Below are 17,897 nucleotides of genomic sequence, written 5' to 3' on the forward strand. Positions count from 1 at the left end.
GATTGTTATGTGATTGTTAGAAATGTGCCCTAAATTGCTTAGCTGAACATAGACAAAGAAATCTTTTGTGATGATGGAAATGTTCTATTTTGCACTGTCCAATAGGGAAGTCACTAGTTACATGTGGCTCTTGAGCACCTAAGGTGAAAAGGTGGCTGATGAGATGGAGAAAATGAATTTTAAATTTTATTTAACTTTAATTTACATTTAAAAATTTTTTTAATGTTTATTTATTTTTTTTTTTTTTGAGACAGAGGAGAGACAGAGCATGAACGGGGGAGGGGCAGAGAGAGAGGGAGACACAGAATCGGAAACAGGCTCCAGGCTCTGAGCCATCAGCCCAGAGCCCGACGCGGGGCTCGAACTCACGGACTGCGAGATCGTGACCTGAGCTGAAGTCGGCCGCTTGACCGACTGAGTCACCCAGGTGCCCCTAATTTACATTTAAATCCCCACCCACGGCTACCGGCTACCCCGCCGGCCCACATAAATCTATGGGAAGATGACGATGTTACTTGGCTTCTTGGTTTACCTGGGCAAGACAGTGGATAAAAAGGTCAAAAGACAAGAGATCACATAAAGAGTTTTCTTGTTCTTTATCTATCTAGCACAAGGTCTGTAAGAATGTAAAATAAGAAAAACTGTAGTCAAGTAGAGCATGGCTTAATCTGTGCAGGTGACACACAAAGCATACACAGAATGCGAACTTCTAATGTAAAGGTATCATTAGCCAGTGGAGAATCCAACTCTCGTCAAGACCTTTCCCACTGACCAGAACAGCCATCAAGCCCGAATGGCCACTGTTTTATGATCCTACGTACATATACCGCATGAATATAACGTACATGAATATACGAGCTAAGTGAACATACCGTATTTACTCAAAGATCTGACTGGTTATCTTTCCAGGGAACTTAATGCTCTCTGGCTACAGAGTGCCAATTGATCAGTTTATTCTTTCCATCCCATTTGTGGCAGGCATTCTCTATGGGCTGACCCGACCCCAATTGTTAGCCACTAGAGGTGGTTGTGTTGCACAGTTTTGGTGTGAAATTTCCTGGGAATCCCACTGCTTTCCTGATACAAGCACCGCCCTGTGTCCTTTTACTTCCTGCTGGAATGTATATGTTCCAAGGCAGATGCCGAGAAGAACATGGAAACTTCAAGGCTGACATTGCTGAGCCACTGAGCCAATGTCAGTCATCTGCCTACCTCTGAACCGCTCAATAAATGAGACAAATAAACCTCTGTTAGGTAAGCTACTGAACTTGAGTTTTCTGGTATTTGAAATTGAAAGCAATCCTAATGGATACATTTTTCTTCTGTGTTGAGTTACTGGCACACCAGAACACTTGTAGTTATTTTTCATTTGTTCATTTACCTATTTAATGAAAAATGTGTTGGGGATAGTTAATACGCACAAAGCTAAGTGCAAGGTGATACAGTGGACAAGCGGCCAATGTGAATATCCTCACAGAGCCAACATTCTCATAAGAGACAAAGACCAGCAAACACTTAAGTAGTGAGGTAAGCACGATAATAGGGGGCCTATGATAGGAGGCCTAAAGAGTGTGCACTTTGAGGTTGGTAGTTAGAAAAGTCTTCCTGAAGGAATTGTTATTTAATATTATATATATATACGTGTGTGTGTGTGTGTGTGTGTGTGTAAGTGTGTTTCAGGTCAGGAGTCAGTAGAGAAGACAGAACATAGGATGAGGAAGTGGAAAGAGCTCAGTGTTACTTAATTACATGTGGGGAGCGCTGGGAGGGAAGATTGAGGAAGAGCAGAAAATTAGGCTGGAGTTTTAAGGAAACGCTGAATCACACAAGACCTTGAAATCATTTAAAGAAGTATGGACTATCTTCAAATAATAATGGATAGGCCACTAGAGGCTTTAAAAGTGGGAGGAGGGTGAGCTACATAAATATAGTGTATTTAGAAAGATCATCCTGCATTTTATGCAGAGAATGGATAGGAACTAGGAAGACTAGAAGGAGGGATACCCGTTAGGCGAATGACGTAGTCACTGAGGCCAAATGTGACAGTTGAGGAGGAGGGATAAAGAGACGTGGCTGGATTTGAAAGCTATTTCAGCAGTAAATAGCTTTGTGGTAGCTTAGCTATTGGGGTTGTAAAAGGAAGAGTCAAGCATGAGTTTTCATTTGGCAACTGAATGGGTTGTGGTAATGTTCACTGGAGAGGGATCATAGGAAGAAAAGTAGGTCACATTTGGAGAAAGGTTGGAAGAGGGCAAAAATGAGTTCAGCCTTGGGCCCATTCAGTTTGAAGTTCCGGAGGGACATTCAAATGGAAATAAGTCACTAGGATATGTAGGTCAGAAAGTCAAAAGATCATTGTCAGCTGCAAATGATATAAAAGGATAGTCATCAACGGACTGAAACTACACAAGTGGATGAATTTTCAGAGTACATGTGAGAATGGCACAAGGAAGAACTTTAGAAGCTTCAGTAAAATTAATTTGGCAAACTTCAGATTGTGTATGGGCCAGTGGAAAATGTAATTTGGCCGCTAACCTTCTGTTTTGACTTTACGCATCGGAGAAATAAGCATATACCTTCCTTAGGTGGTAGATTTTTAGGGACCTAGTCGAAAAATATAAACTGGAAGCCCCCCTCTGAAGAATCCAAAGACCTTACGAAAGTGATAAAGAACAGAGAGAGCTGCTTGGACGTTAGAGAAGCATGGGAACGTGGAGACAGGGGACTTCCAGAAAGAGTGACACAGATGGGATACACCTCCCTTGAAGCTCAAGTTTTGGACCACAAACAAGCTTTCTTTTTGGCCCCTTCTTAGCTTACACTCCCTGAACTCATCATATTAATTCCTGATGTTATTTTGCTTCCCCAAAGAGGCTACTCTTGGAGAAGCAGGCATTTCCCATTGAGATCTAACTTCTGAGTCTCTGATACCATTTGATCACATATAAATAAGCCTTCCTAAGCCTAATCTGCCTTATTTAACTCAACAGATACCGGATCTGTATTTAAAACACAAAGTTCAAACCCTGCCACTGAGAGGCGGCAGTAACTTTAAGAATTTTTTCGAATTATCACTCCTGTATTCAAGCTCACCCTCTCTCCACCAGGGTCCTTTAGATAGGGCCCCAAATAGAACTCCCAACTTCAGATTGAAACTTCTTTTCCATGGTCATCTATCTGAACACCAACTGTCTGGAATTCAAGATGGCCTTAGGACCACCAGCATGAATCCAGTTTCTCAGGAGATTTCACTCTTTAATCCCTGATTCGATTTCAAGATTTACTTGCTTTCACAATTTCCATATATCAGTAGCTCATAGGTCCTAAGAGATTCTGCTCTTAGTTCAAAATCTGTTGGTTTTTTTTTTTCCCTCTTGATGGTGGCCTTTTCTTCTTCATAAAGGCCACCAAATTGACTTCTTCAGTAATTCATGTCATCTTCTGGGACTTACTTACCTTTCACTGTGGTGTGCCTTATCACTGTACAAGTACTCTTTTTGCCCCTGTTTTCTGACACAGCTAAAAATGAGGACCCAATAGTCCTTAACTTTCCATAGCATGAACAAGGTAACTCTATATTATGTAAAGGGAGTCATCATTCAACAAATATTTACCAGCTCCCCACTGTATCACTTGGTTCAGGACCTCAGGATGTGTCAAGTAAGAAGGATAGCCTCTGTCCTCAGGGAGTTTAGACTAATATGAAGTACAGACGTTAAACAACTAGTTATATAATTCATGTTTTTATTTAAAATTAGGATAAATGCTATTAAAAGAAAAGCACAAGGGGTTAAGAGAGTGGACAATAAAGACACAGAACCTAGTTTGAGGGGGTAGTGTCTCTAAGAGCTGTTAATTTTCACTGACATAGAATGGGAAATGAAGTTATGAGTCATGTTACACTACATGAATTTTCCCATTGCATATGTCGAGTGAGATACAAAGATGGCACCATGGACAACTATAATTCCATCAAGAAACCCAAAGTGACTTTCTTGTCAGATTAAGAATGGGGCAACATGTGCCACTGTGGAATGGAATGATATTTCTTTGGGTAGACTTCTCAAAACATATTGATAAATGGTTCTTCTAGCTAAACATCCATATTTTGTGTTTGTCTAAACTCTTAGTTATTTCACTACCTTTGCAACGGTAGGCAAATCATTTAATTTCACCAGTCTTCATGTCCCTCGTCTTTAAAATTCTAGAGGTATTAGGCAAGACTGTGAATTTAGTTGGCAACTGTCACCTTGGAGCCTCCGAAGCCCCAGTTTAGCAGGAGTAGGAAAACAAAATATGCAACGGCCACCCATTGTCACCACCGCATCCATCACTATAGTCAACGATAGGTTTAGAAATAATGTAGTTCCTACCTTTTATGAATGCTTGCCCAAGAGGCATTGATGTTCTCTGTTATCATGTGTACTTTTCTCGTATCATCTGAAGAATAATCCCGGAGAAGTTTCAGGGCCAAATCATTTGCAACATCTACATTTATCTGCCACTGGCGGAGGTCTTTGGCCAACTGCTATGGATACATATGGGAAAGAAAATGAATGTCAGTTTTCTCTGAGATTTTGAGTTGCAGTTTCTCAAAATTTTTCATAAATAGCGTTGGAGTTCGCAGGTCAGAACTTGTCCGCATGTTCACTTTGAACCTACCATGTGATTTAGTCAATCGTGACGGTATAATCCAACCTACTTTTCATGACAAAACTTTTCAAATGCAGCATCTTGAGCAATCCTCAGTGTCCGGTATTTCAATTCAGTAGCAATTGATTGGGGATCAACTGGGCTTAATTGTTTTTCTCATGGGAGAGAACAAACTATAAAAATAAGCTCTCATATAGTTGTTGACTATGGGGCATATACCAAAATTTGAACGGAAAACAAAGCTCATGTATTTCCTTCCCTCTTCATTAACTTGTTGAATTGTTTATGTAATTAGTGCCATCTACTGGCATTCAACTACAGCTGCATATAGAAAATATTAAACATCAAAAGAATAGCACTGCATACTACTTATGAACTTTTTTGAAGGCCAAGTTTATTCATAATACTTTAATAAATATCCTACTTTAAAATTAGAGCACAATTTCAAACATAAGAATCTCGCTAAACCAAATGACCTGATTTTTTGTTTCTGTTTGACAATTGAGTATTATCAAGCTACGGATTACATCACTTAAAATACCGCACAGAAAATAAATAAGGCAATGACAGGTTTATCTAGAAGCATATTAACGACTGCTCTAAGTGCATGGAGGAGGCTTCTAAGCATTAAGGTAATATTCAATTACTAAGATAGTTATATCAAATCCAACGTGGTAGGTAAAGCCATTGATAAACGGGCAAAGGATCATGAAAAAGACATTCAAGCAAGAGAAAGAATAAAAGATTTATTTTTTTAAAATTAAATTAAAAAGCTAAAAAAATAGGGGCGCCTGGGTGGCTCAGTCGGTTGAGTGACTTCGGCCCAGGTCATGATCTCGCGGTTCATGAGTTCAAGCCCCGCGTCGGGCTCTGTGCTGACAGCTCGGAGCCTGGAGCCTGCTTCGGATTCTATGTCTCCCTCTCTCTCTGCCCCTCCCCTGCTCATGCGCTGTCTCTCTTTCTCTCAAAAATAAACAAATGAAAAAAAAGAGAGTATTAAATCAAGATGATACAATTTGACATCAGTTAAGTTAATAAAAAAATAAAACCCAAAGCTGGAAGCACTATGGTAAAACTAGCATATCCATGTACTACTGCTGGGAACAAATATCTATCAGGACAATCTGGCGATTGATATCAAATGACATATACATGCTTACTCCCATTGACCTCGTAATGGTGCTTTTGGTATTTTCTCCTGATAAAATATTTAAAAGAAGAGAAATACATTATAGGAATAAAGAGCATCCTTAACTATTACAGCATAAAAATGAGGAAATTTCAATTTTTAATGAGAGGACATTAGAATCACACAATATATCAACCCAATGTTCTAGTGTGCCAAAATCCTAAGTAACAAACAAAACACAATTTCTATCTGTATTGTATTTCTTAAATCTCTAAGTCATGAACTAGGAGGGGAGCAGAGGAAACTGAAATTAACTGATGTTTCTGAAGAGCAGTCATTTTTGTTTTAATATTTGTTCTTTCATGTTGGTATGATATTTACATAATAAAAATCAAACAGTAGTAATTTTGGCAGAGTTTCAGTATATTTGGGTGGGCTCCCCTTCCTTGCAAATGTATAATGTATATATAATCTGGTATTTCTCAGTTAACTAGAATATCCTATTCTTTGTTTTAATGTTTCTTTATTTTGAGAGAGAGAGCAAGGGAGGGGCTGAGAAAGAGGGAGAGAGAGAGAACCCCAAGCAGGCTTTGTGCTGTCAGTGCAGAGCCTGACAGGGGGCTCGATCTCACAAACTGTGAAATCACGACCCGAGCCGAAATGCAGAGTCAGGTGCTTAACCGACTGAGCCACCCAAGAGTCCCTAGAACATCCTATTCTTGAATCAAATGACATAATTTCATTTATTTCATGTAACAAATAGAACCAAAAAACAAAATGAGTAGCAAGCATCTAAAGCCAACGTTACTAACTTTCACTATGAAAGGAAAAAGGGAGAGAATTTTTAAAGGCACACAGTACAGTTCCTGTACTACAAAGCAATTAAAGTTTATCCTGGCGAAAAGTCTGCCTTCCCTTATATACTCATTTTACCCAGCCCTGTGGCTCCAATTTTCCACTTTTTGGATCCTCACGCTATTCAAAAACCTTTCTAAGGTGAAACATATACTTCTAAGGCTTTCCTTCTCTAGAAATGTCCTAAGGTATAAGATTACCTTTCTGTCCCTTCTCCTCCTTACTTAAGCCAAGCCTTCAGTGTTAAAGTAATGTGTACTGTAAGCAGCCCTTTTTATCCATAAGGTGGCATTTGAATTTTGAAAAAGAGCTTAGTATCTATTATTTATTAAATCCCTAATTGGTAGCATAAGAATTCACAAAACTGAAACCAATAACTTGGTCACCTTTTTCCAAGTTAATTCCTGTTAACGAAGACCTTTCTCTGTTAGAGAAATATGATCAACCAACATCAGAGCATATGTGTATACATTTAGGAATAAAAAATATAAATTAAAATTTTAATAAATGTAAGTAACATCATTTATTTTACCGAAGAAAGATAAATAATTTTGGAAGCCACCTCTCACTCATGGGCTGCTACTTGAAAAGTCTAGATTAAAAAGGATATACACTTTTTGGTCTTAATCTATAGATCATAAAAACTGCCTAGAAGTTTAAGTTGAAAGGTATGCTAGCATTTTCCAAACTCTTGAAGGAAATATACAGCTCAAGTTACAGACTTCATAGTCAAGAGGTAAAAGAGTGAGGCTTGATTTCAAAATAGAGCTTTTTGATAAACTTTAATTCTTTTTTTTTTTTTTTAATTTTTTTTTTTTCAACGTTTATTCATTTTTGGGACAGAGAGAGACAGAGCATGAACGGGGGAGGGGCAGAGAGAGAGGGAGACACAGCATCGGAAACAGGCTCCAGGCTCTGAGCCATCAGCCCAGAGCCCGACGCGGGGCTCGAACTCACGGACCGCGAGATCGTGACCTGGCTGAAGTCGGACGCTTAACCGACTGCGCCACCCAGGCGCCCCTAAACTTTAATTCTTGAAAGACAAAAAAGCACAAGCCACATACTTTTCTTCAAATTTGTAGTCACCATGATATTCAGATTTTCATACAGAAGGAAAGCCCTCACCCTCACTGAATGCTGCCAAGGTTTTGAGAGGATGTAGGATTAAAAAAGAAAATCCCACTGACCCTGAGTAACATTGACAGGGCAAAGGCCCTTATCTAAACTCTAAGGTTCTCAACTTCAGCATTCTTGTCTCTCTTCTTACAGCATTCACCGGAACACAATGCTTCCCTTCCTCCTAGGGTCATATGTTGACCGATCTGGGCTTTAACCAAGTGTCCTTCAAGCTAGGAACAATGACCTTGACCAGTTTTGCCTACTACCGTGAAATTTACTACTGGGATAACTCCAGACCACACAAGGAGTGTAAATTCAAAAACACAATAGAATTCACACACACGTCTTCTTATTTCTGAATTCCATTTGCAATGGTATACCCTACGGGGAATTGTTCGTATGGTGATCACAGTGTGTGAAGAAATTTGAAATACTGTGAACACTAGCCTATGAAAAAAGATGATTTTTGTGGGTCCATATATATATATGTGCGTGTGTGTTTTCTGTGAAGAATATAAAAGGCTACATTCCCAAAAGATTGTGTCCCCAACCAGGGAAGAAATACTTCATATTCAAAGCCAATATGGTGTTGCTGTAACACGTGCTTGGTATTTTATGTGCTGTATTTTAGGCAGGAAAATGATTGTAAACTATGGGACAACCGGAATTAATTTCAAGAATTTTGAGTATTAAAACTTTCTAATTTTAATATTTGTCTTCCCTTATTTTCTGTTCGTAAGAATTCTTTTCAGGGTATTGACCCTACGCCGGAGAAAACAACAGAGGAAGAGAGAGAGAGCAGTGACAAGTTTGGGCCTGCTGGGTTTGAATCCTGGCTTGACCACTTTCTAGTTATGTGCCCAATGGGAAAGTGTATTATCCTCTCTATGCCTCAGTTTCCTCCTTTTTAAAATGGGGAGAGTAACAGTATTTACCTAGAAAGAGTATCATGAGGGTTAATTTAGAAAATGCAGGGAGAGCCTTCGGAATGGCGTCTGGCGTATCCAAAGCGTTAACTAAACATTAGCTAGAATAATCGTGCTGATTGCTATCACTGTTACTACTCTTTCTGTTGCTGCTGCTGCTGCTACTACTCTCGTCCTACGAATTGTACTGTTCCTAATGAACCGCACTCTGTTGACCACAGGGCAAGCCTCTACCGAATGCAAAGTAAGAGCCTCGCTGTTTCACCGACATTGTCTATGATGCTATAGCTCTAAAACGCTCCCTTTAATTTAGAAGAGAAATGCAAATACATAGACCTATCATTAAAAAAATTAAGGGTGAGTAGTGTTTAAGTTCTCTTATAAAATGTGTTTGGGGATAGTCCCCTACCAATGAAATTAACATTTGTTCCAGGTGAGCTAGAGTTTAAAAATTTTAATGACTGACTCCAAGGAGCTTCACGAATGAAAGGCAACAGCAGAGTAATGAAAAGGCATCTTCCCAGGGAGTCTTATTTGGCCGTTGTTTGGCTGTTTGATCTTAAGAAAGTCATTAACCTTCTGAGTCCCAGTTTTGTTGCGTGTAAAATAGGATGGAGTGACTTATTCCGCCTATGCCTCAGGTTTGTCATGAGGCCAAACTCAAAATAAAACTGCTTGGAAAATTGTGAAATAGCATCCTAGTATAGTTACGGAGAAAAAAGCGCTAATAGGGGGTTTCTCTTCTTTTGCCTAGGATACTGTGTTGGCATACGTGAACTAAGAAATTCATTTGAAAAAATCGAGTTCTGTGAGCTAACAGGGAAGAGCTGATTAGCTCTTAGATCCGTTCTCTGGCAATCTCCCACTCTACCCAGCATTACAGATGAACCAAGCCCCTTATAAGGGGGACCAGGGTTTTTCTCAGGATTCCGTGCTAGTTGGTTTCCAGGTGCGTTAGGACAGTGAGAGGCCTTGGTAGGACATACAAGAACAGGAGGAAAGAAGGGTGAAACTAAAGTATATCTCCCCTTCTTTCTGTGTGGGCAGGGTCTTCTTCGTGACTCCATTTCCTAAGGGACAGCCCTTCTCCCTGTAGTGTCACTACCTGCCGTGCAGCCCCCATAGCGGTCGAGTTAGTACCGGATGGTTCTGGTTTCTGGACTTTGGTAACACTTGTTGGCCCTTCAGCCCTCGAGGTGGCACTAGTTTCCCGATACTGCCAACCTCCGGGACTGGGGTCCTCTGCTACTCCATTAGCCATGGAACCTGTCATCTGTATTAACTTTCCTCTGAAATATCTCAGGTGGTTTCCAGACTTAACCCTGATGATACAAACTGGAGGACGTTTCACAGCAAATGACCCTGCCTCCCCAGAGAGAAGGGGATCACACAATGTAACGTAACAAGCACACATTTCATTAAATACGGACGACATCTTGTATCCTTCTCTTCAGTCTCAGAGGAACAGGTGACTCTTGTACTCTGGTAAGCTGATTCCTCCGTCAGAAGAGTCATCTACTCTGGGCTCTTTCTCCACACACTCTTTGTGTCTTTTCAATCTCTCGTCTCCCCGTAGGGTCTTCCTTCATAGCCTTCAACCATGAGTCCCCCCCCCCCCGCCCCCATCTTTAACCAATGGCAACAAAACTTGCTCTCTATCATTGTCTTTCCCTCCACCATTAAGCTCCTTAGAAGGCAAATGTTCAGTCATGGCCTCAACTGGATTACATTCCTTCAACTCTACAACTCATCAGAATCAGTCTTTTGCCAATATCACCCCTCAAAAAATATTCTGACATGACATGAGTATAAATTGGATTGGTGATCCCAATTCTTTACCCCACCCTGTGGCCGTGCCCTTTGCTATTTATCTTTTTAATTTCCCACTGCAAAAGACAAGAGTTTAGTTTCTGGCCCTTGACATTGAGCTTGGCCTGATGACTTGTTTTGCCTCATCCTAATGGGGGAACAATAGAAGTGATACAGAGGCTTGAAATGTGCTCCTGCAGTGGGGCTAGCCCTTATGCATTTCTGCCATCAACAAGAGATACACATGCCCCGGGCTAGCCTGACTGTCCCTGGAGAAGGATGAGTGACACATGGAGGGAGCCACCCCAGTCAACCTGCAGCACGAAGCAGTGCCACCCCAGCCAAGCCGTCAACTCTTGAAAAAAAATGCTTATTGTGTGCCAATGACATTTTGAAGTTTTTTGTTATACAGAACGTTTGCAAAAATAGTTAACTGATTCAGTCACCAAGGGCCAACATCTGTGGAAAGTCTTAGGTTCTCATGTAATGTAAAATGAACAAATCAGGAAACTACAGATGCTGACGAGGATGTGGAGAAATGGGAACCGTCTTGCACTGTTGGTGGGAATGCAAACTGGTGCAGCCGCTCTGGAAAACAGTGTGGAGGTTCCTCCAAAAATTAAAAATAGAACTACTCTATGACCCAGCAGTAGCGCTGCTAGGAATTTACCCAAGGGATACAGGAATGCTGATGCATAGGGGCACTTTACCCCAATGTTTCTAGCAGCGCTTTCAACAATAGCCAAATTATGGAAAGAGCCTAAATGTCCATCAACTGACGAATGGATAAAGATGTGGTTTATATATACAATGACATACTACTTGGCAATGAGAAAGAATGAAATCCTGCCATTTGCTGCAACGTGGATGGAATTGGAGGGTATTATGCTGAGTGAAATAAGTCAGAGAAAGACAGATCTTGAGAAACAGAACAGAAGACCATGGGGGAGGGGGAAGGGGAAAATTTTTTTTCAGAGAGGGAGGGAGGCAAACCATAAACTCTTAAATACTGAGAACAAACTGAGGGTGGGTGGGGGATGGGGGAGAGCAGAAAGTGGGTGATGGGCATGGACGAGGGCACCTGTTGGGTTGAGCACTGGGTGTTGTATGGAAGCCATTTTGACCATAAATTATATTTAAAAAAAACACAATATATGTGCACAATATATGTCTTAGCCCCGTCTCTATGAGTCTCCTCCATAATCTCTTATGGCTTAAGTTATTCTTTTTTCTATCTTTCTCTTACGTGTTGATGTTCTCCAAGGTTCTGTCGTTAGCCCAACCTTCTCCACCCGCACATACTGACCCTTCAGTGGAAGAGAAGGCAGGGAGCACGCGCGCAGAGCGGTTTTATCACAATTTTCCTTTACAGCAAGTCATCTGCCTCCGCTGTCACTGCCTGCATTTAGGCTGTCACCATTTCTCACTTGGATTCTCCGACCACCTTTATACTGACTCACTTCCTCCACTCTCAAACCAGCCCCTCCACCCGGGGAAACAGCTGCTCAAGTGATATTTTTGAAATGCAAATGGAACCATGTTACTTCCGATGGCTCCCTGTTGCCTACAAGACAAAGTCCAAACCTCTCTCCTTAGATTACTAGGCGCTCAAATCTAGAACCCGCACCTGTGCATCCACTCTCATCTTTTGTTAACTCCTTTCCATTTCCTTTCCTCTGACCCAATCCCATCATTGCTCATATGATAATCCAAAACCTACGAAAGGTTCGGTGACTTGCTGAAGGTGACAAAGCCAATCAGTGAAAGAGGCGTCCCCAAAATGCAGGTTTCTCGACTCCAATATTCAGGGTTCAATCCAGTTAAAGAAGATATGCTTCCATATAGAGGGATTTAAGGCAAATGATTGGGTTTATTATAATTGAACACTGAAGAATATACAATAGTCTCCTTGGTGATTATAGCATGATTGGAAAATTATTGTGTATAATAAAATAAGACATTGCCAAACAAAGACAGCAGAAAAAAAACAGAGATTTGGGTTATTCAAAAAAATCACTAAACAATTTAGTCCTAAGTATGAATTAATATTCCACAAATCTTTATTGGGAAAAAGAAACACTCTTGCTTGCTTGTGTGAATTAAAATGACCTACAAAACCTCTTTATGGATTTATAATAGAAATGTTAAAATATCTGTAAGGAAGCTATTTCAAAAGTAAAGCCTCTCACCATTAACTTCCAGATTCATCTATTAAACCCCTGACATTACCAACTCTGTTTCAGAAGGTAACAGTCTATACAGGGGATACTATTTAAGAAAATGGCCCTCATTTTCCAGCTTACTGGAAATGATTAATCTTTTCAATAGCTTTGAGGACTACATACCAAAGTTGTTACTTTTTTGTCCTTTCAACAATGACTACAAGCTGAGAGCAGGCTAGTAAATGTGTTATCGGCCAACCCATTAGAGTTCCATTATTTTCTGTCTTACATGGCTTCATGTAATGAATTTTCATAATTAAACTAATGGCATACAATTTATTTTCCTCCCTCTTTACTTTCAGGCCCCATTTCTCTTCTGGCTTCTTTGGAATAAGTTTTATACGAAATGAAGGGAGGAGAGCCCTGCAAGGTACTTCATTACCTTAATTTCATTATGACATTTTAGAAAGCATTCTCTTTATCTGGGCTCTCTCTTTAATTTGCTGACTTTATTAAAAGGCTTAAGTAGTGTTGTAATTAAGAAATCACCCAGCCTCTCCAGGCATCTAAGAGAAGTCTGGTTGAGAGGGTATGGAAATGGTCGGGTAGAAATGACTCCAGAGAGAATGCCAGAGGACAGATCCTCAGAAAGTGGCATTTGTCTTGGCTATTTTTCCAACCCCGTGAGCCTCCTGTGGTAGAAGACGTTATTTTCCACGAACAATCGGGGCCTTATCATGCCACGTGCACCCCCATTGAGTCAAGGATGGCTATGTAACTGATTTTGACTACTTGTAACTTACAGGCAGAAGTTGTATGAACCGATGGCATCATTCATGTTCCCTGCCTCCTGAATCATGGAAGTATGTATCAAGACTCCGCTGTTATCAGCTTTGGTCCCTGCGTGAGTCAGCTAAGTAGAACCCTCTTGTGAATCCACAATGGATGCGTAACATGAGCAAAATATAAACTTTGTGTTAAGCCTCTAGACGTGGATCTTGCTACTGTAGTACGACTTAGACCATCCTGACAGATACACCTAGTCAGGTACAACCCTATCTCCAGAAGGGCAATTCTATTATATCTACGTAATCTGGGGCCAGGGTCAGGGATAGAGTAAGCTAGTATAATAACTCATACAGAATAGGTTCTGTTGCTAATACGTGTTGAGAAACTGTGTTTCCAAAGCAGTTTATAAACTGGAAGAATCAAGAAAAGATCTGGATCTTAATGACACGTAGGCATACCTCTTGAAAGCAACTTGGAGAAATAATTCGCGTAGCATGAAATCTACCCATTTTCAGTGTATAATTTAGTGGTTTTTAGTATATTCAACGAATTAGGAAGCCATCACCACAATCTAATTTTGGAACATTTTCTTCAAACCCAGAAGAAACCCTGTACCCATTAATAGTCACTTTCCACTGCCCATTCTCTCTCTCCCCTAGCTTTTACTAGACACCTCACACAAACGGACTCAAATGGTATGTGATCTTTTGTGATTGGCTTCTTTCGCCTAGCATCGTGTTTCTCAGGTTCACCCATGTTATACCAGGTACCAGTACTGTATTAATTTTTATCGCCAAATAGTATTCCATGGCTGGATATACCACACTTAAAAAAAAAAAAACATTCATTAGTTGACAAACATGTGAGGCTTCTCCACTTCTTGGCTATTACCAATAACTCTGCTACCAATATCTGTATAAGGTTTTGTGGCCATGTATGTTTTTATTTCTCCTGGATACACACCTGAGTATGGCATTATCAGGTCAGAGAGTAATTTCGTGTTAATGCCGAAGTTTTTCCCAAAGTTGTACCATTTTCCACTCCCGACAGCAATGGATGAGGTTACGGTTATTCCACATTCTTGTCAACACTCATTACTGTCTTTTTTATTTTAATCATCCGAGTGAGTATGAAGTGGTATCTCGTGGTTTTCATTTGAATTTTCCTAACGACTGATGGTGTTGACAATCTTTTCATGGGCTTATTGGCTATTTGTACCTCCTCTTTGAAGAAGAGTCTATTAAAATCCTTTGTTGATTTATAATCGGGTTGTATTTTTGCTCTGGTTGAGTTCTGAAGTTCTGTATATATTCTGGACATAAGTCCCATATTTGGTATTTGCAAATATTTTCTCCCATTCTGTGGGCTGTCTTTTCACTTTCTTCATGACAATGTTTGCAGCACAAGTGTTTAATTTTGATGAAGTTCAACTTACATATGTTTTCTTTTGTCACTCTTGCTTTTGGTATCACGTATATATAAGAAAACATTACCTAACTTATCGTACTCCTATGTTATCTTGTAAGATTTTTAAATCTTATATTTTGCTCTATGATAATCCATTTTTGAGTGAATTTGTGTGTATGGTGTCAGGTCGGGTCAAACTTCATTATGTGGATACAAATATTTAATAATCCAAGCACAAGGTTTTAAAAAGACTATTCTTTTCCCATCTTAACAATCTTCGCAAGTCTTAACAATGTTGTGAAAAATCAATTGACCTGAAATGCAAAGATTTACATCTAGACTTTCAATGTTATTCCATCGATCTATGTGCCATATTCTTGTCAGTTCCATATTGTCTTGATGACGGTAGCTTTGTAGGAAGTTTCGAAATTGGGAATTGTGAGTCCTCTAACTTTGTTGTCTTCTCAAGGCTGTTTTGGCTATTCTTTGTCCCTTGCATTTCAGTATATATTTTAGGAGCCACTTGACTATTTCTGCGGAAAGTCCAGCTAGAATTTTGATGAGGTTCGCGTGAAGTCTGCAGATCAATTTGAGGATGTTGCTATCTTAACAATATTAAGTCTTTTGATCCGGAAACATGGGATATTTTTTTCTATTTATTTAGATCTTCCTTAATTTCATTCCACAGTGCTTTTTGTAGTTGGCAGTAGACAGGTCTTGGGTTTCTTTTATTCCTAAGTGTTTTATTTTTTGATGCTATTGTAAATGGAGTGCTTTCGGAATTTCATTTTTTAGGTTATTCACTGCTTATGTACAGAAAAATAACTGATTTATGTATTTTGACCTTGCAATCTGCAAACTTGCTGAATTTATTAGTTCTAATATTCTTTTAGTATATTCCTTGGGATTTTCTGTATATAAGATCATGTCATCTGCAAATAGATTGTTTTACTTTTTCCTTTCCAAACTAGAAGACTTTTATCTATTTTTCTTGCCCAGTTTCCCTGGCCTGAACTTGTAGCATAGTGGTAAATAGAAATGGTTAGAGCAGCCATCCTTACCCTGTTCGTGATCACAGGCGAAAGCATTCATTCTCTTTACTATGATGCTAGTTGTAGGTTTTTCTTAGATGCCCTTTACTAGGTTGAAGCATTTTCCTTCTGTATTAGTTTCCTAGGACTTCCAAGACAGAGTATCACAAACTGGGTGGCTTAAAATGATGAAATGTATTGTCTCACAGTTCTGGAGGATAGATCCAAACTAAGGTATCAGGAGACTATGCTCCATCTAAAACCTATAAGGAAGAATCCTTCCCTGCCTCTTCCAGCTTCTGGTGGTGCCAGTCAATCCTTGGTATTCCTTGACTTACAGCTGCCACACTCTAATCTCTGCCTTTGTTGTCACGCAGTGTTTGCTCTGTTGTCAGTGTCTTCACATGACATTCTTCTCTCTGTGTATGCCTCTTTTCCTCCTTTTATAAAGACACCGGGCATATGTGGTTAAGAACCCAGCCTACTCTAGTATGACCTCATCTGAACTTGATCACATCTGCAACGACCCGATTTCCAAATACGGACACACTCATAAGTACCAGGGGTTGGGTCTTCCACACATCTTTTTAAGGAGACACTATTCAACCTACAACACCTTCTGTTTCTAATTTGTTGAGTGTGTGTGTGTGTGTGTGTGTGTGTGTGTGTGTGTGTGTGTGCGTTTTCACGAAAGGGTTTTGGACTTTGTCAAATGCGTTTTCTACAACTATTAAGATGACCATGTGGGTTTTGCCCTTTATTCTACTGATATGATACATTACAGACAGCCCCAACTTATGATGGTTTGACTTATGACTTTTTAAAACTTTTATAATGATGTGAAAGTGACAGATACTCAGTGGAAAGCAAACTTTGAATTTTCCATTTTGATCTTTTCCCAGACCAGCGACATGCAGTATGACACTCTCTCCTGATGCTGGGCAGTGGCAGTGAACTGCAGCTCCCAATCAGCCACGTTATCATGAGGGGGAGCAAGCGATGCACTTATGACCTTTCTGTACCCATATAACCGCTCTGTTTTTCACTCTCAGTACAGTAGTCGATAACTTACATGAGATATGCAACACTTTATATTATAAAATACGTACATTATAAAATACGCTTTGTGTTACGTGGTTTTGCCTAACCGTTGGCTAATATAAATGCTCTGAGCATGTTTAAGGTGGGCTAGCTAAACTGTGATGGTTGGCAGGTAAGGTGTCTTGAATGCATTTTTGGTTTATAATATTTACAACTTAGGACGGGTTTGTTGAGACAACCCCGTTGTAAGTCAAGGAAAATCTGTACGTTGATTCAATTTTGTATGTTAAACTAATTTTGCATGCCTGGAATACATTTCACTTGATTATGGTATACAGTCCTTTTAATATGGTGCTTTATTAGGTTTGAGAGTATTTTTCTTAAGGCTTTTTGAGTCTCCATTCATGAGGTATATTGGTTTGTAGTTTTTTTCTGGTGATATTTTCAGCTGGGAAGTATTCCTTTCTCTTCTAATTTTTGGAAGAGCTTGTGAAAAGCTGGTATTAATTCATCTTGGGGGCACCTGAGTGGCCCAGTCAGTTAAGTGTCCAACTCTTGGATTCAGTTCAGGTCCTGATCCCAGGGTTGTGGGATTGAGCCTTGCACCCAGCATGGATTCTCTCTCTCCCTCCGCCCCTCTCCCCTGCTTACGCTTTCTTTCTTTCTAAAAAAAAAAAAAAAAAAAAAAAAAAAAAAAAATTAAAACAAAATAAATACTTGGTAAAGTTCACCAGTGAAGCCATCTGGTCTTGGGTCTTTTTTTGGGAAAATTTTCAAATGATCAATTCAATTTCTTTATTTGTTATAGGTGTATTCATATTTCTTATATCTTCCATTCATAACATCCTCTTATAATCCTTTTTATTTCTATACGTTTGGTAGGATTGTATCCTCTTTCACTTCTACGGTGAGTAATTTGAGCCTTCTCTCTCTTCTCTCTTAGTCCAGTTAAAGGGTTGTCAAAATTGTTGATCTT

General features: G+C 39.7%; 1 protein-coding gene across 4 annotated transcripts in view; it reads right to left on the reverse strand.

Moving 5' to 3' along the window:
* DMD (dystrophin) overlaps nucleotides 1-17,897 on the reverse strand; it is a 1,834,617-nt gene that overhangs the window by 515,414 nt on the left and 1,301,306 nt on the right. For all 4 annotated transcript variants that reach the window (XM_030304767.1, XM_030304766.1, XM_030304769.1 and 1 more), the window contains one exon: nucleotides 4,374-4,528. In XM_030304767.1, the coding sequence (XP_030160627.1) occupies nucleotides 4,374-4,528 (155 nt within the window). The remainder of the gene's footprint in view (nucleotides 1-4,373; nucleotides 4,529-17,897) is intronic.

Source organism: Lynx canadensis, chromosome X (genome assembly GCF_007474595.2).
Source record: "Lynx canadensis isolate LIC74 chromosome X, mLynCan4.pri.v2, whole genome shotgun sequence".
Taxonomy (NCBI): domain Eukaryota; kingdom Metazoa; phylum Chordata; class Mammalia; order Carnivora; family Felidae; genus Lynx; species Lynx canadensis.